The sequence below is a fragment of the Anolis sagrei genome, chromosome 6 (genome assembly GCF_037176765.1).
Source record: "Anolis sagrei isolate rAnoSag1 chromosome 6, rAnoSag1.mat, whole genome shotgun sequence".
Taxonomy (NCBI): Eukaryota; Metazoa; Chordata; class Lepidosauria; order Squamata; family Dactyloidae; genus Anolis; species Anolis sagrei.
Window position 1 is genome coordinate 21,952,701 of NC_090026.1, and position 19,643 is coordinate 21,972,343.

The 19,643-nt window shown below is 41.4% G+C and overlaps 2 protein-coding genes across 2 annotated transcripts; one reads left to right on the top strand and one right to left on the bottom strand.

The window, feature by feature from the left end:
• The first annotated feature begins 6,048 nt into the window (after window positions 1–6,048).
• On the top strand, window positions 6,049–8,302 carry PTH2 (parathyroid hormone 2). Its single transcript, XM_060783079.2, has 2 exons — window positions 6,049–6,530; window positions 7,415–8,302. The coding sequence occupies exons 1-2, from the start codon at window positions 6,328–6,330 to the stop codon at window positions 7,821–7,823; spliced, it is 612 nt and encodes a 203-aa protein (XP_060639062.2). The 5' UTR covers window positions 6,049–6,327; the 3' UTR covers window positions 7,824–8,302.
• A 3,569-nt stretch (window positions 8,303–11,871) lies between these two features.
• LOC132779387 (galanin peptides-like) lies at window positions 11,872–18,495 on the bottom strand. The gene is made up of 6 exons (XM_060783080.2): window positions 18,479–18,495; window positions 16,546–16,626; window positions 15,259–15,313; window positions 13,884–14,009; window positions 13,717–13,791; window positions 11,872–12,213 (listed from the first exon to the last, which is right to left on the bottom strand). Exons 2-6 carry the CDS (start codon window positions 16,624–16,626, stop codon window positions 12,155–12,157), a joined length of 396 nt encoding a protein of 131 aa, XP_060639063.2. The 5' UTR covers window positions 18,479–18,495; the 3' UTR covers window positions 11,872–12,154.
• Between the last annotated feature and the right edge of the window lie 1,148 nt (window positions 18,496–19,643).

Below are 19,643 nucleotides of genomic sequence, written 5' to 3' on the forward strand. Positions count from 1 at the left end.
TGGACTGCATTGGGGCACAGGAAACCGCTGGCCAGTTTTGTAAGTACTGTTGGATCCTAGAAAGAAAGAAAAAGTACAATCTGCTCCCAAAAAGAATCTACCATCCACTTCTCCAACCTGGTGCCCACCAAACATGTTGCATGACATCACCCCGGTCATTGGCAAGGATGCTTAGGGTTAGTGGGATGTGGAGACCAACATCTGGAAGGCAATCCATTTTCCCATCCCATACAGCATAACCTTCAGCATTTCACAGAGGAAAATCAGAATACACATGGCCAAGCAACATCAGAGTATGGTCGCGATGAGAAAAAGTACCCAGCCCAACCAAAAAAATAAATAAAACATTTTTGATGTCTTTGTTTTTAGGTCTGTTCCTGGTGTTATTTAGAGCGCTGATTCAAAAAAACTGCATTGACTAGACCGCACCAGCTCTAGTTTCTTAGAGCTGGTTGAATGTATAATGAAAAAATTGTATCATGAATCTGTGCTTTAAGTATGTAGTAAATAGATTTTCAAGTAGTGGACTTTTCTTTAAATTTTAATTTTTTTTCTTCATGATTAATATATTATTAATTAAAACACTACTTCAAAGTATCCAAAATATTTATGGGAAAGCAGATTGAAGAGTGGTATACAGCATATGTTCTCTATCTCACATACTAGAGCCAACAGCGGAAAACGTGAAATTTTTGGAAACATCAGGCCAGATATACCCAGAAATAGGTCTAACATTGGATTCACCAAAATGTGTGCTGAATGGTGTTGTTGACAAGGAAAAACACACAAACTAGGAAAGACTACAGCAATTTGCTTTTGCCTGAGCCTATTGGTCCCACCCAGGCCCGTAGCCAGGATTTCGTTTCAGGGAGGGGCTGAATTTTTTTCAGGGGGAGTTTCGGGGGGGGGCTGAGTCTGAGTGAAAGAGGGTCTAGCCTAGCAAACCTTTTGTATTATTACCCCAATACCCCATGTATATGGGATATATTGAGTATGGTGATCAGATCATGATATGAATAAACATAACAGTTTAAATAATGCACCGGTAAGACCTTTTCGCGAACCACCATGAGAATTTCGGGGGGGGGGGGCAAGCCCCCCCCCCCCGGCTACATGCCTGGTCCCACCCCTTTCTCCCCAATCCCTCCCAGCTGACAGGTGTAAACTCCTATTGACCACAGTTTGTCTCACCTGAAGTAAGTCAAAGAAGGAAAGCAGCAGAAGGAGAAAGAAACTGAGATATGGTAAAAAAAAGAATGATAGATGACTATTTCGATTGTCCTTTGCCAAATTAGGACAGTTGGAGGGTATGATACAATTACAACTCTCAAAGCATCTGAGCCAGGAATTTTACATAGGTATGAACACCAAAACAAAAAAAGGGCAGCGGTGGTGCAACGGGTTAACCCACTAAGCTGCAGAACTTGCTAACTGGAAGGTCAGTGGTTCGAATCCACGGGATGGGGTGAGCTCCTGTTGTTAGCCCCAGCTTCTGCCAATGTAGCAGTTCAAAAACATACAAATGTGAGTAGATCAATAGGTACTGCTTTGGCGGGAAGGTAACGACGCTCCATGCAGTCATGCTGGCCATGTGATCTTGGAGGTGTCTATGGACAACGCTGGCTCTTCAGCTTAGAAATGGAGATGAGCACCACCCCCCAGAGTTGGACTCGATTAGTCTTAATGTCAAGGGGAAACCTTTACCTTTACTATGAACACCAAATCAAGCAAGATCAAAACCACACCCAAAGAACTTGTCATGGGCAACTTCTCACATGATTCCACCCTCCTGCCCCCCACTCTCTGAATACCTTCAACCTTTGCTTCCACCAGTATGGTTGCTGTCCAATGAGAAGCCTGACTAGGATCCAAAGTCTCTCGGGTCCATTGCTCATATAGGCAATAGGCAGGACGGAGCCAAAGGACAGTGGAGAGTCTGGAATCCGCATGGTACAGTGATATCGGATAATCTGAGGCATAGAGGAGAAGGGAAGAGAGGTCATTTTTGCTTCAGATTCTTTCTTGAAACAAGATTTGCCAAAATTCACGACATTTAAATGTGAAGGGGGGAAAAAACAGAACTCACCAAGTACCAACAGGGAAGCAGACCCTGGATATAGCAAACAGGTTACCAAAAAGGGCAGCTTTAGCCACTCCATCTTTGAAAAAAGGTTAACAAACTCTTTGAAAGAATCTCCTTGATATATAACTAGATTTTCCAAGAGCACAGGCAAAATGTGTGCTTTGGCAGAAAGGGGTGGCTAGCAAAGGAAGGAAAGAGGTCTAATTTAAAGGAGAAAAGACTCTTTGGGGAGGCCAAGATTCAGAGAGCAAAAAAGGAAAACACAACCAAACAGATGTTTGTGGAACTTATGGTTGAAGCCATACAGAGGACTGCATTTTAAGGGGGCACCTACATTGTTGTATTAATACAGTGTGGCACTGCTTTAATAGTCATGACTCAATGCTATGGGACCTTGGGAGTTATAGTTTGGGGTTTTTTTCGTGCCAGGAGTGACTTGAGAAACTGCAAGTCGCTTCTGGTGTGAGAGAATTGGCCATCTGCAAGGACATTGCCCAAGGGATACCCAGATGTTTTCCCATCCTGTGGGAGGCTTCTCTCATGTCCCCGCATGAGAAGTTGGAGCTGACAGATGGGAGCTCACCCCACTCCTCCTGCCAGCACAAGGGTTTAGCCCATTGCGCTACCAGAGGCTCCTATAGTTTGTTGAGGCACCAGCACTGTTTGGCAGAGAAGGGTAATGAGCTTGTAAAAATAAAACTTCTATGATTACATAGCACTGAGCTATGACAATTAAAGTGGAGCCAAACATCATTAATTCTACTGTGTAGATGCACCCTAAATCCTAGATGAATGTAATTAAATTTAATATGACGTACTTCCAGAAAACTATATATAAGATGGCAACTGTTCTTCTATCTAATATTTTCATCATAATTACTACTTCCCATATTCTAAAACAAAGGACTGCAGTTGTCTTCTATCTGTGAACTATCTCTATTAATGTTATTTGTATGTGTGTGTGGTTGAAAGTTGTTCAGATTGCCTTCTTTCTAAAGACTGGTTGTGTTTGTGTGTGGAAGTGTGGGTGTGCTGGGCTACAAGTCAAGTGCCCACTCTCCAAACACCAGTGACATCTCAGAGCAGGGCACATCCGAGGGTGGTAGCCAGATCCGTTAATTTATGAAACTAATTTAGCATTTGGCTCTGCATCTCTGAACTCTAAACCCAATTAGTTGCATTGGGGTCAGGCATTGGCAGCTGAGTCGCTATTGATACCTTCCGGAAAAGTTGCCATTTGAATCTCTGATCAAAAACACTGAAGTCATTTCCTTTCTGATAAGTGGACCAGCATGGCATAGATATTTTGAGTCTTGGACTATTGTTGTCAAGACACGATGACATCCCCCCCCCCCCGAAAGATTTATAGTTTGCCAAGTACTCCATAATAAATATATTATTTTTATAATTTAAAAATATTTTTGAACTTCCACTAGTTCAGAATAACGGAGATTGGGAAGAGACTGGCAGCAGCTCCCCCCCCCCCTCAAGATTTTATCATTTGTAACCATTTAATACATGTATCTGCTTTCCTTGACTTTCTCTGTAACTTGTATCTTTCTGTGTACTGTATCTATTTCATATATAAAATGTATTATTTATTTATTTATTTATACCCCGTCCTTCTCAACTTCCGTGGAGGGACTCAGACCAGCTTCCAAACAGGCCAAACATAAAACACATAATAAATACATCCACAAAATTAAAATAATTCTAAATTGCATTAAGAACCCTCTCTGCAGATTAAAATCACCAGAATTAAAATCGTCATCCAAGCAGTCCAAGTCACTATTCTGTGAACACCTGATCCCGTAACTAGGATTTAAGCTTCTTCCAGAAAGTCAAGAGGGAAGGGGCAGATCTAACCACATTGGGGAGGGGGTTTCACAGCCGAGGGGCCACCACAGAGAAGGCCCTGTCTTTCGTCCCTCCCAAACGCAACTGCGATGGCAGTGGGACCAAGAGCAGAGCCTCCCCAGATGATCTTAAGGTCCTAGACGGTTTGTAGGAGGAGATATGTTTGTACAGGTAAACTGGGTCGAAACCGTTTAGGGTTTTATAGGTGAGCACCAGCACTTTTTTATTTTATTTACTTTATTTGTATACCACCCCTCTCAGCCTTCCAGCAACTCGAGGTGGTTTATAAGGCAAAATTCAATGCCACAAAAACACAAGTACAGTTTAAAAAATGTTAACAGCAATAAAATCATAACCGCATAAAAACATAAGTCATTAAATCCTTAATAAAAATATTGCCCAATTCCAATTTTGGTTAGATTTGCTTACCTTTGAAAGAAAATGTCACAATCTATGCTATGTTTGTCCAGCTGTCCAAGAGAAAGTTTTAACTTCCTGCCCAAGCCATGATGAGAGCAATGGTGGCTTATTAGTGTGTGCCCATCTAACAAAATCAATGTTAATGAGGCCTGAAGAGGAATGAGACCACCCAGACGCCCACCCTCCATCGACAACTATGCGCTGAATCACTCTGTAATGCGCTCTGGGTTTTCATTAGTGACGGTGTCTGCCAAGACCTTTCAATCAAGGTCGAGGGGGATCCAATAGCAGTTGCTTAATAATGAGAAACAAGAGGAAAAGGGCTGGTTTAATTTCCTTGCCTTATTTATTTTCCCTTCTTCCACGCATATAAATAAACTGTAAAAACCTTCATACTTTTATGTCCAACTTCTTCGCTCATTTTCCTATCTGTCCATGTCTCCATTGGCCTTTTAACCTCAACATGTTAGCTGGATGTTGACATTTGTTTGCATTTTACAATCTTTCTGTCTTTCATTTGCCAATTGCTGCTTTATTCAGGTTTCTTGCCCTAATGTTATGAAGGTGGACAAAATTATTCCAGGCTGAGTTATGACCCTGGAAATGTGGTGTCTGTATGGCAGTGCTTCTCAACCTGGGGGACAGAATCCTGGGGGGGGGGGTCACAAGGGGATGACAGAGGGATTGCCAAAAACCATCAGAAAGCACAGTATTTTCTGTTGGTCATGGGGGTTCTGTGTGGAAAGTCTGGCCCAATTCTGTTGTTGTTGGGGTTCAGAATGCTCTTTGATTGTAGGTGAACTATAAATCCCAGCAACTACAACTCCCAAATGTCAAGATCTATTTTCCCCAGACTCCACCAGTGTTCACATTTGGGCATATTGAGTATCCGTGCCAAGTTTGGTCCATTATTGTTTGAATCAACAGTGCTGTCTGGATGTAGCTGAACTACAACTCCAAAATTCAAGGCCAATGCCCACCAAACCCTTCCAGTATTTTTGTTGGTCATGGGAGCTCTGTGTGGGAGTTTGGTTCAATTCCATTGTTGGTGGAGTTCAGAATGCTCTTTGATTATAGGTGAACTATAAATCCCAGCAACTACAACTCCCAAATGCTGAAATCACACACACACCCAACCCCACCAGTATTTAGATTTGGTCATATCAGGTATTTGTGCAAAATTTGGTCCAGTGAATGAAAATACATCCTGCATGTCAGATATTTACATTATGAGTCACAACAGTAGCAAAATTATCATTATGAGGTAGCAAGGAAAATAATAAACAATTGAGTATTCAACATACAAATATTCACTTCCTTCAGCCAGTAGAATTTTATTAGTATGTAAGGAACAGATAGACGTGTGGCATAAGCTGCTCATTCCCTGTGATGCCAATTGTTAGTCTTCCATTCTTTGTATTGATATTGTTTTATTTATTATGACATTTGCTTCCCAGCAGTTTGACTTACCTTCCTTCCTACTTTTTTGTTCTATTTGATATAGATTTATCCATCTTTCTTTCTCTTTCTATACAATCACCTGTATAGGTCTGTCTGTTTTTCCTGTTAACTTCCATATTTCATCCTAGAAACTTTCTCACTTGCTCTCAAGTCCTGTATATACATACACACGGAATGCAATCTTAATGTGCCTCATTATTTTCTTTATTGGAATGACATGGGGCAATCTATGCCGACCTGATCCATTCCATCTTTCCCATCTTCAAGACATTGACTTGCCTTCCCATTGATCTAGACCCCAACGCCTCCATATAGCTTCGGTGCCGATCTCGCTGCTTGCATCACAAGTAAAGGAAGAGGGGGTTATAAATGCCCCTGAAGGAGATTGCTGGAGGAGGAAACGAAATCTAACTACAGTAAGTCTTTACTGTATTGGCAAGTCACCTAGGTAAGAGTCTGGTGTCCATAACAAGTGGAGGTAAGCGCTCTTAAGGTAGGAGGGGAAAATGTTACATGTAGACTTGCTTAAAAAGAGCCAACATTTAACTTTTTTTTCAGGACATGTTTCTTCCTTCTTCTTCTTCTTCTTCTTGATGTTAACAGCAATGAGACGGACAAAAGAAACTCACAAAGGTCTCTGGATCATTGTAGTCATCCTCAACTCAAGTTGGCTGCTGACTTCAGGGACCTTGCTTCCCAATTCAGGCAGGTAAGTGGACGTTTTTCAATTAGAGTTTGTTTTTACTATCTTGATATACTCATTCTAGATCTATTAAGGAGCCATTAGGTTAGGGGTTGCCAGACTAAAAGGGTTCATGTGTCTTTAACGGTTGCATAGAAGAGAGAATTTCAGCAAGTGCGGCTTGTTCCCTGGTTTTGTAAGATGATTTTCCCTCTTCTTCACAATTATTCAATGTATAGGAACTTTTCAGCTGGCAATACTAATCTAGACTGGGTTGCTGTGAGTTTTCCAAGCTGTATGTTCCAGAAACATTCTCTCCTGACGTTTCACTCACCTCTATGGCGGGCATCCTCGGAGGTTGTGAGGTCTTTTGGAAACTTGGGAAGCAAGGTTTATATATCTGTGGAATGTCCAGGTTGGGAATGAGAACTCTTGCCTGCTTGAGGCAAGTGTGAATGTTGCAATTGGCCACCTTGATTAGCATTGAATGGCTGCTTCCTGCCTGGGGAAATCTTTTGTTGGGAGGTGTTAGCTGGCCCTGATTGTTTCCTGTCTGGAATTTCTCTGTTTTTGAGTGTTGCTGTTTATTTATTGGCTTTCATGGTCAGAATCACTGGGTTCTTGTAGGTTTTTCCGGCTATATGTTCTAGAAGCATTCTCTCCTGACGTTTTGGCTGCATCTATGGCAAGCATCCTCAGAGGTTGTGAGGATGCTTGTCATAGATGCAGGTGAAACGTCAGGAGAGAATGCTTCTAGAACATGACCATATAGCCCGAAAAACCTACAAGAACCCAGTGATTCCAGCCATGAAACCCTTCGACAATACAGAGTAGATACAACTCTGGTTCTGTAGTCCTCTCACAATGGGTCTTGGAAGAAAGTTTCTTCTCCATACTTTTTGTCCCATCAGGCTTTGGAAGCGTGAGGCATCCCAGTATACTCCAGCAGGGAGCAGTGATGACCTCAAGGTCTCCCTCTTTCCCTGGCATATCCGTAGCCCTTCCATCACACTGCGTGACTGGAGCCTCAAGTGGATGTCTTCAGATGTCTCAGCGCCGCAGGAGGAGGACAGCAAAGATGATGGGGAAGACAGGACGTCCCAACTGTGGGACCCAGTGAGACAAGAAGGCAGCTTTCCTGGGGGCCAAAGAGCGATGCTGTATCCCTCCGGCTGGGTTCCAGGATGGGGTGGGAAGCGGAGCATTGTGGTCGCCGATGACACTGCCTTCCGGGAGAAAAGCAAAATGCTGACCGCAATGGAAAGGCAGAAGTGGCTCAACTCCTACATGCAGAAATTCTTGGTGGTGAACTCTGATTGAGATGGGGCAGTGAACTGGCAAGGGGCAAAAGCAATGGCAGGTGGGATGGGAGACAAGTTAACTGTCCAGTACAACCCCTTTATCCATTGGAGATGCATTTTAGAACTTCCCATAAAAACAGGAAACTATGGATAACAGCAAGCCCTACTAAACCAAATGACTTCCAATGGAAGTTATCAGGTCCTAGAGGGCCTATAAAATTCCTAGCGAAATATTTCCTCTTGGAATGTGTTTGGTTCTCCAGGGTGATAGGTTCAGTAGTAGCATGCATGGAGAACCACCTATCTGCATATTTTGCCAGATGCAGATAGGTGGAACCACAGGTAATGTTTTCATGGGTACGAGGGCCATACTGTATTGCACTACTCACTGAAACCCTTTAATACAGTGACTCTCAACCTGGGGTCCCCAGATGTTTTTTACTTACAACTCCCAGAAATCACAGCCAACTTACCAGCTGTTAGGATTTATGGGCGATGAAGGCCAAAAACATCTGGGGACCCCAGGTTGAGAACCACTGCTTTAATAGATACGCCTGGATCTCAGTGTATGTGATTGAATGATATTGCATTAAAAAGGTATCCAGAGTCTGATACACAAGAGCAGGGATGGGTGACTTTCCATCTTCAGGGTCCACCTTGGAATATTTGAAACTTATTGCAAGGAGTGTGCTAGAGCATTCTTTTGGACTATAGGGTCCTTGTAAAACTGATGGGCAGCATGTCTAGTCTTTCAGAAGGAAAACACCAATTGAAGCGATAGCCAACCACAAAATCAAGGCACAGAATTTCCACAAGCCCAACCCAGAAATGGTGTTGACATTTCCTCTCATCCTTGAAGACTCCTTCCTCTCCATCTGATTATTATCTCATCCTAACTTACTCATTAGAGTTGTTGCAAAGATACAACTGGTACGAGCAGGGATGAACCATGCATGCTGCCCTGAGCTTCTTGAAGGAAAAGGTGGGATACTAAATATAAATATATATAAATATAAGGTACTAAATATAAGATTGCCAGTTTTGATCTGCCTCAAGGCAACTGTGTTTTGTTATATGCCTGTAAAAATGTTACCTGCTAATTTCTGTACAGTGATTCTCAATTAAAGGGCCACAAGCATGCAAGACCTCTGTCTTCATTTCCCTGTCCTAAAGAATCCAAGAATTGATCGTCATCAAGGATGCTGTCTTGGGGTCTGTGCTGTCATCCCAAGCTGTTTCTTTGGCAATGACGTGTCTCAGATCTCTGTCATCTTGGGGGATGCTAGATTGCCTTCTTTTAGAATAAGGAGCCCCACAGAATTAACGTCCATGCTGTTGCTTTGAGGAAAAGGTAACAATTTCGTAACAGAACTTGGGTCTAACTCCATCCAGGCACTATGATTCTGAGACTGCCAGGTGTGGATTTTCGTGACGGTTCTCCTTGCTCTCAATCTCTGGTGTTTGGGGCTTAATGGCACCCAAAACCCAAGGCGTTAATGTGAAGTCTTGGCTCTGCCTTTTCCTCTCCTCTGCTTTAATTCCTCCTGTTTATAGGCCTTCCCAATAGTGTAGATAACTTCCTTTGGATTAGTTTTTGGGTGGACCTTAAAATCCCCCCAGAAGCCAATCTTAGTTGGTCTATTCCATTTCCCAGCACAAAGCTCTTTGCTGGGCAATTCCTTTTTTTTCTACAGCAGAGCTACAGTGAATTAGTGGCTTGGATATTGTCTGGTATCCTAGGCCTAGCAATCCAAAACAGGCATTCTTAGCACTGGCTGCATTTAGCAGTATTTTTATACCAACAGTCAAAAAGACAACGAAAGCTTTGGACCAGCCTAAGCTTCACAGGAGAGAAGATTAGGACAGTTTGTAAGCAACATTTTATAATCCATCACTTTGCACCAGAGGCAAGAAAGACTTTCAAAGACCCCAGAAAGATGACTGCAACCAGCAAGATCTCCTTTTGTAATGTATTGTTTTAAGTTACCTTATGATAGTCCTGGGTGGAGTTAACCCTTTATTCATCTTGTTTCAGTAAACACATTTAGTTATCTTTTCACCTTGCGCAAAGTGCTTCTTTCCGCTAAGGGTCTTAATCTTAACAGAAGGTATACAGATAGCTCCCGAGTAAAGCCAGACGATATAGTTTTCCGAAAGGCTCTGGTGTGCCATCACAGTTAACCAGTTGTTCTTTTACTAATTGATGGAAGTACTGGTCATAGAGCAATTAGTTGATGGTAACTGGTTGATGGTGAAGCACAACTGGTTAAGTTACAGCTACTGTTTGTGGTTATTGATGGTGAAGCACAATTGGTTATGTTAAATTGATTTAAAATGGCTTGTCCAAGCCTGAATCTCTGCGACCGACTGAAGACAGGATTTCCTGGTGGTCTATGCTAGAAAATGGCTCCTTTACCTCAGAGAAAGGGTGTGGTCAACCAACTGTCACAAACAGCTCCTTTTTCCTCAGACAAAAGAGGGTGTGGCCAACTAACTGACACAAAATGGCTCCCTTTCCCTCAGACAAAAGGACAAACAAAATGGCTGACACAAGCCAGGGAGGTTTTTCCTAAGCTCCACCCTTATTAAAAAAACTGCTTATAAAAAAAACTAGAGTAACTGCTCTAAAACTATGGGTGAGAAAGCCAAACAAAGTTCCAGTACAGAGCCCTTCAACTCTCGACATTGTTGACATTATGATTCTACTTTAACTGTGTCCTATGAAATCCCGAGGTTTGTCGTTCGTTGAGACACTCAGAAGATACTAAATACGGTACATCTGACTCCATTTTGTTCCCTTCACCTGGTATCATTCAAACACAACAACACTGGAGACAAGCAATTTAGAAGAGAAAAGTTTATTTAGTCAGTCTACAGGGCTTCTCTGAGGCACAAGCACAGCCTCAAGTACGAGTCCCTCCATAAGCAGGAGGGAAATTAGTTGATTTAAGTGAAAATCGTGAGCAAGAGATAAGGAGAATGCTTCAGTGGAGCAATGTGTATCTTTCTTCCCGTTTTGTTTCCACATCTTTAGAAAATTATCTTTTTAAATACTAGATCTAAAAATATCCCATCCAGAGGTATCAAGAAAGACTTAAGGAGTTGCTGTCCAAATAAGTAACTTTTCTAAGGCAGATAGTTTAGTCAAGTGAGTGCAAGCATTAAGGGTATAGGTGTTATACCAGATCAGATTATGAAGGAGCATAGTTTTAAAAGGGATTTTTCAAAGATGTTCTCAATGCCCATCTGTCTTGATTTACAGCCATATTTGTCCATCTAGCCAAGCCAACACAATCCCCACATCTGTGAGGGATATGTCCCAGTACCTCCCATAGATAAGCAAAACTCTGGGTAATAGCAAAACCCACTGAACAAACTTCCAGCACTGGATGACCTAGGACAGGTGTGGGCAAACTTCAGCCCTCTAGGTGTTTTGGACTTCAACTCCCACAATTCCTAACAGCCTCAGGTCCCTTCCTTTTCCTCCTTAGCCGCTTAAGCTTCTCACACTAGGCCTACCTCACACTGAGGCCTTTCTCTCACTATCTTCTCACACTGAGGGCTCTCTCAGGCTGAGGCCTTTCTCAAAGCTAATACTCGAGCATCAAAGGCCCTTCTTCATGGATTCCACCTTCAGCTTTAGCGGCTGAGGGGTAAAAGGAAAGGGCCTGAGGCTGTTAGGAATTGTGGGAGTTGAAGTCCAAAACACCTGGAGAGCCCAAATTTGCCCATGCCTGACCTAGAAAATGCCTTAAGATGACATATTTTGGTAGACACAAATAAATGAAATTGCAATCCTGTAGAAAAAATGGGACAAACTGTATTGTGTAATCTGGCTACTCTTCTCCATAGTCTAACTAAAGATAATATTTATTTATTTATTTACTACACTTATATGCCGCCCTTCTCACCCCGGAGGGGACTCAATCCATAACCAGATCCATAATATCCATAACCAGATCCATTCAAATGGAGACACCAACAATTAAGACTTTCTGCTTGCTTTCTTCTCCTAAGCTACAGCTACTCACGGAAAGGCAAGTTATGGCAAAAGTGCAACCCTTTGCAAATGTCATGAGCTCACACTGAAAATAGACACATCTCTTGTTTTTTTACAAACTGAAGCACACCTTATTCCAAATCCAAGCATGCAGAAGGCAATGCACATGGCATTTAAAGAGATATAAGAGTTAATAAAAGGAAGGGCAGATAAGCAGTGTCAATTATCTAACTCTGGAAAAAGCAAGACTGAGCAAGGGTAAAATGGTTGGGAAAGAGAGAGACAGTGTGGAAGAGAAATAGGGAATTGTGGAATTAGTAAGCAGTGTGAGGAGCACAGGACAGAGTCTACTACTGTTGAATTGGCTCGTCCAACAGCGGCAGGGGCAGGCGTGAAACAGCTCTTTGGTCTGAAAAAAGAAACAAAAGAGCTTTTAGGCCCTTATCCTTGGCTGTTCTGTCTCACTTTGCGTATATTTTGCCTATCTGGAGTGTTGTAATATCTTACAACTCTCATTGTGTAGGGCAGTGTTTCTCAACCTTCCTAATGCTGCGACCACTTAATACAGTTCCTCATGTTGTGGTGACCCCCAACCATAACATTATTTCTGTTCTTACTTCAAAACTGTAATTTTACTGCGTAATTATGAATTGTAATGTAAATATCTGATATGCAAGAAGTATTTTCATTCAATGGACCAAATCTGGCACAAATACCCAACACACCAAAATCTGAATACTGGTGGAGTGGGAGGGAGGATTGATTTTATCATTTGGGAGTTGTAGTTGCTGGGATTTAGAATTAATCAATCAAAGAGCATTCTGAACTCCACCAATGATGAAATTGAATCAAACTTGGCACACAGAACTTCCATGACGAACAGAAAATACTGGAAGGATTTGGTGGGCATTGACCTTGAGTTTTGGAGTTGTAGTTCACCTACATCCAGACAGCACTGTGGACTCAAACAATGATGGATCTGGACAAAACTTGGCAGGAATACTCAATATGCCCAAATGTGAACACTGGTGGAGTTTGGGGAAAATAGAGTTGACATTTGGGAGTTGTAGTTGCTGGGATTTATAGTTCACCTACAGTCAAGAGCATTCTGAACCCCACCAATGATAGAATTGGGCCAAACTTCCCATACAGAGCCCCCATGACCAACAGAAAATACAGTGTTTTCTGATAGTCTTTGGCGACCCCTCTGACACCCCCTCATGACTCTTCCAGGGGTTCCAACCCTCAGGTTGAGAAACGATGGTGTAGGGGGTATACTGAAGGTTGGAGTCCAAACAAAGAATGCATTGAAGCTTTGTCCTTAAACCACGTGAAGTTATTCACAGCAAGCTGACTTATACCAGATCAAATAACAATGACAAACACATTTGGTGCTCCAAATGTTAGCCCAGTTTCTGGATATATTTGACCTGCTGATTCAAAAAATGCCATCAATTTTCCCTTATTAGCATTAGTTGAGATTCAGAATATATGCCATATATCAGTTGCCATCTGCCCGTCCACAAAAAACCATGATAACCATATCTAAGAAACTAGAGCTGATATGGGATGCAGGTTTCTGAATCAGTGTGCCAAATAACCTCACATCAAGCCTAAAAAAAAGATACCAAGAATGTTATTGTTCTTGTGCTGTGTAGCAAGTTCTTCTGTTCCAGTATCACCTACTCTGACTGACAGAGGGTATTTACTATCATCAACTTACTCTATGAAGTCCTGTATAATTGCAGATTCCAGGACCTGAATCTGGGACCTTTTGCATGCAACACATGTGCCTCTGTTGTAGAGATATATTTCCTCTATTTGAGGTTTACAAGTCTAGAGACAGTCCCTAAGCATGTTAACCGTGCACATCCCATTCTCTTCCCAAAGACACACTGCCATCTAGCCTCACCTTGAAGGTTCAGGTAGGAGAGAAAATCCATCAGGCTTTGGAGGTTGCTGTTATCTCTGGGTTGCACACTATGCCCTGAATGCAGAGGAAACAGAGTTGAAGGGGGTCAGTGCAAATGAATGGAGGAAGTGGGAAGACAGAGGAGTCAGGCAGAGGTGCTTACTCACCAAAGGACTCTTCTCCTCGAGAATACAGTTCCTCCACAGTATCTCGCTTACCAGCCAGGCCTCCTTTGTCAGACATAGTCTGGTGGGCATCTGCTTTGGGAACAGGAGAGTGGAAGGGAAGAAGTGCTGCAGCAGATTAAATAAAAATGAAGATGAATTACAGCAAGAATATACATGCTACTGCCCAGTTTGCCTGGTGGCACATAAGAGTCATACCCCTAAGATACCAGGCAAGAAATATTCATCAATGGAAAAGAATTGTTTCTTTTCCTTTAGGCTAGCAGCAGGTAACTGTGGCTAAGGAAAACTACCAAAAGTGGTCAGAAACAACACAAATGCACATAGCCACCACCACAACAGCTTTCCAGTCTCATCTCCAGTCCTCAATGAGTAGCTAAACTTAAATATAGGATTAGAGTGAGGGATTCCTTTCCCCACAATCTTATACATGCTTTTCCCAGAAGGGGCTTTGTCTCACTCTTCTTGATTGTCACTATCTCCTCCCCACTTTGAAAATGTAGCAATGGAATCTCTGTGAGGGGTGAAGCAACTTCCTCTTTAATGGTACTATTATTGCCCTGGGTTTTGGCCATGTGGTCATTCTCTATTGCCCTTTCTCTTCTGCCTTTGTCTCCCTTCCAGTAAGGATGCATTTTGCCTTTCTCCAGGCAAAATGTAGCTGCATTGATATTTTTTAAACTTCAATTACATTTGGCCCAGCCATAGATTTTAAATGTCCATGGTACCTTGTCCAATGTTTATGTTATTTGTGTATGAGATTTATTTTAACTGCTTTGTATTGTGTTTGTTACTTCTTGTTTTGCTTGTATTGTTGTATTGTGGGCTAGGCCTCATGTAAGCCACACCGAGTCCCTTGGGGAGATGGTAGCGGGGTATAAATAAAGTATTATTATTATTATTATTATTATTGATATTTTTATCCTTTTACCTTCCTTAGAAGATGAGCTTAGTAAGCTAGTTAGCTCCAAGACCCTTTTCTATCTAGAAGTGATTTCTTTTTTACTTCAATAAATATTTTTAATCTAAAGTTGTGATTCTGCAATCCTGTGCCATCCTGTTGAATTGAAGCTAATCCTGACTCACCACGCACAAGTTTCTGCTGGTTATGAAGTCTGTTTCTAGCACTCTGCTATATTTATTCTTTTGATCCTAACAGCCGATTCCAACATTTTTTATAGAAGATGGGGGATCTAAGGTTCTCCAGATGTTGTTGGACTGCAATTATTCCCCATTACCAGCTAGGGCTGATGGGAACAGCAGATCAGAAATATCTGGAAGCCACAAGTTGCTCACCCCTTGCTTTACATTCTGGTTATTATATTTCTTGTGTCACCCCAAAGCTGAATCAACTTACGGGGTCCCAGTAGGTAGCCAGCACTGTTCAGGGTCCAACCACGCTTGTCCTTGGGCTATGGAAAGAACAATAGGAGCATTATACTAAATCAGGATTTTATCATCCTCACTTCAACCAATGTGCTATTCAAGAAGATGAGCAATGGACTAGTACCAGTCTATCAGAAATTGGCTGCCACTGCCTGCAGAGTTTTCAGGAAAGAAAGAAAGAAAGAAAGAAAGAAAGAAAGAAAGAAAGAAAGAAAGAAAGCATTGTAGAGAATGGAAACAAATTCCTTTGTGTGGTTCCTGGAACATTGGGGAAAATGATCCCCCAACTGCAAACATCTTAAAGCACATGACCTAGTCTTTCCTGCATATACATATAATCACCTCCAAATAACCACACATTGACTAGAAATGTCACAATATTTTTTTCTGCTTTCCCAGATCCCTAGCTCGTGTTAAAGAGTCCCTATTCCCCATCCCTCCATCAGCCATGTTGATTCAATGGACTACAAAAAAAAATCAAAGTATTTTGCTGAGGAGGAAGGAGCTTGTTCGCCACCTGGATAGAAGTTTTGCATTTCCTAATAATGTCAGGAAAAGGAAGCAATATTACAGCCACTTGGTAACACAACACTTTCTTTCTGTATTGAACAAATCCTCTTTGAATTACAGCATGTCCAGAAGTAAACAATAGAACTCAATTTGTATCTATCCTTCTTTCTTTCTTTCTTTCTTTCTTTCTCCCTCTCTCAGACACACAGATCTACTACCATTAATGCATGTTACATTTTCTGCTTCATGTCCCCTTTCCCTAAAATTGGATCAGCATTATAGAAAAGAGAATTTTCTTTAGCAGAACACTATTCTATTCACAATGCAATCGTACACAAATCCACTTAGAAGTAAAGCACAATGAGTTTTCCAATGATTACTTCTTTTTAAAGGTGGACAAGCATTTACAGATGGAATCTCTCACTTGTGATCAGACATGGCATCCTCAAAACCACCACAATATTCTACAACCATCTACCAAAATGTACTTTAATTGTTGTTAACTAGCATTGCATTGTTTTTGCTCTTTGGAAGCATGATTATGGTTTCTCTTTAGAATCTTTGGTGCCTGTTGCTCCGAGGGTACTATTGTGTGCATGTGGTGCTTTTTGTCATGGCCTTGGGCTCCTACAATAAAATTGTTTCTTCTGCATGTGCAGACTGGACTAGACCACAAGATATGAGGATGGGATGTGCAGACCGCTGATGGCTATTTAGTGTGGATAATAGGGTGACCGATCTAACTCACCACAAGTGCAATTCCAAAGCATTCTCCAAGCAGCCCACAGAGGATCAAAGAGAGGCAGAACATGGCCCGAGAGATCCACATCTAAAACAAGAAAGAGTAGAAACTAAAGAGGAGTTCAATCCCACTCTTCTGTCCTGCCGCAGCCAGGAACACATAACAGAAACAGACACAACTTTCTGAAAGTATACATTCCAATGTATTGGTGCGCTTGGTAGCTATATAACATCTTCTCTTAGTCTTAGCCTTTTCTGCTCAAAAAGGTTTTTGAAGCAATAAGATAATAATAATAATAATAATAATAAGGTAAATGTTTTCCCCTTGACATTAAGTCTAATAGAGTCCGACTCTGTGGTGTGGTACTCATCTCCATTTCTAAACCAAAGAGCCAGCATTGTCCATAGACACCTCCAAGGTCATGTGGCCGGCATGATTATATGGAGAACTGTTACCTTCCCACTGAAATTGTACCTATTAATCTACTCACATTTGCATGTTTTCTGCTAGATTGGCAGAAGCTGGGACTAACAGCAAGAGCTCACCCTGCTCCCGGGATTCAAACCACCAACCTTTCGGTCAACAAGTTCAGCAGCTCAGCAGTTTAATCCATTGCACCACCGGGGGCCCTATTTATTTATTTATTTATTTATTTATTTATCACCCACCCTCTCTCCTCAAGATGCCTGCAAATCCATTGGACCACAAAGTGGCACCACCCAGGTATATAATATATACATATAATATACCTGGGTAGATTGTGGTTCCTATGTCATTAGGGCAATGAACACATTATGTGCTTTAGTCCAAACTTTAAATGAGCTAAGAATGGTGCCAAACCTAATTTGGAGACAAAACTCAGGACCTTGGATAGCTCTTTTAACTATCAAACTAATAAACAGAGTGGATTTGCTAACCCACAGGTATGGAAGCTGGCAGTCACTATTAGTGTATATGAAAGGTATGATGTATGTAACCAGACAGAAAACTTTGAAAAGAATTACCTCTATTGCATACACCAATAAAAACCACAGAGTTGAGATCCACAGACATTGAATTTTTTTTAAAGAAAGAGACTAGATGAATAAACATAAAGCAAACTGGTATAAAGTAGTTTTCCACATTCTATATGGGAGCCACATGTTTTATCATAAACAGTGTAAAGCAGTTACTATACTCCCAACTCAAGAGCATAAAGTTAGTAGACAGGAAAAGAGATTTAAAGATGGACTTAATGCCAACCTTAAAAACTGTGGCATAGACACTGAGAACTGGGAAGCCCTGGTCCTTGAGTGCTCTAACTTGAGGGCAGCTGTGACCAGGAGTGCTGCAGAATTTGAAGAGGCACGAATGGAGGGCAAAAGGGAGAAATGTGTCAAGAGGAAGGCACGTCAAGCCAACCCTGACTGGGACTGCCTTCCACCTGGAAAATGATGTCTTCACTGCGGGAGAACATGTGGATCAAGAATAGGGCTCCACAGCCACCTACGGACCCACTGCCAAGACACTTGGAGGGCCATCATCTTTGGGCTACAAGAGATCACCTAAGCAAGTAAGTAGTTGTGCATTAAGTTCAGAAATCCCTTTAATTGTGAACTCAGTGAATGACTTACTAGTCTTGACTTTTCATTCCCTTATCCACCTTTTGGGCTACTTCAACCATCATTGATGTAATGTTCGATTTTATATGTCGTTTTCCCTCCTGTTAGCAGCTCATGGCTATCCACCCCCCAGAGTCAGACACGACTAGACTTAATGTCAGGGGGAATCTTTACATTATTATTATTATTATTATTATTATTATTATTATTATTATCTTACTGCTTCAAAAACCACCTTGAGTAGAAGAGTCTAAGACTGCAGCCAGTTTCCCAACCCCAACCCTTAACTGATAACCCCAAAGCCTCCAAACCTCTTCATTGATTTGAAGAAGACTTACCTTGCCGTCTGTATGGAGTTGCTGGACCTCTTGATCAATGAAACTGCAGGGAAGCCAGGTTTTTATAGAGAGAGAAAACATAGATTTGGGTGCGTCATTATCCACAGACAAAAGCAGGTAGGAATGCCTGCCTAATTGACTGTAATGGTCCCTTGAGATCCAGTGGGATGTGGTGGGGAAAGATGCTTCACAGTCTCTTTCAAGGGGTAATTTATTTTCATCCTTTGTCAGAAAATGGCTGCAAAATTGTGAGGGGTAATTAGCCCTAATTGAAGTAGAAGTGGAGGAAGGCCGCTGAAAACAGTATTCCACGCTAACTTACTATGAGTTTTTTTGTTCTCCCAAGTAGGCAAAATGGAAAGATTTGGGTAATAGCTCCCTGTTTTCCGGGCTCACTATACACCCTAAGTACCAGGTTTTTAATCAATATGTTACGTGGTAAAACACATACTTGTGAAAATCATCCAAGCACATTTCCTTGTATATACTTACGGAAATCAAAAAAGTTTCCAGCTTCCCAGCATAACATCCATCTTATTTAACTGCAATGAAATTTAGGCTGCCTTCATTTCATGTTCTTGACTTTCATCATGTTCACCTTGCCATGGGAAGATGAAATTTGGACCAAACTTTCGAGAATGGATTAAATAAATTTATGACAACCAAGGTAGAGGCAGTCATGGAATCTATATAAATAAAAATGTAATGTTCGTTTGTGGGATTAACATAACTCAAAAACCACTGGGCGAATTGACACCAAATTTGGACACAAGACACCTATCAAGCCAACAAGTGACCATCACTCATAAAACACTGAAAAAAACACAGCAGAAAACCCTTAAAAACACACACACACACACAAAGCAGAACAGACTTTAAAAACCCCCCAAAATAAACCATACATACATATACACATACATTCATATACATATAAACATGCACACATACATACCAACACATACACACATATAAGCAAACACAAATATACATGTATATACACACATACATATACATCTACATGCATATACACATACACACACACATATATGCTTATACACAAGCACACACATATTCACAATATACATATACACATATAAACATAGAAATACACAAATATGTACACACATATACATACACACACACATATACACACATAAAAACATAT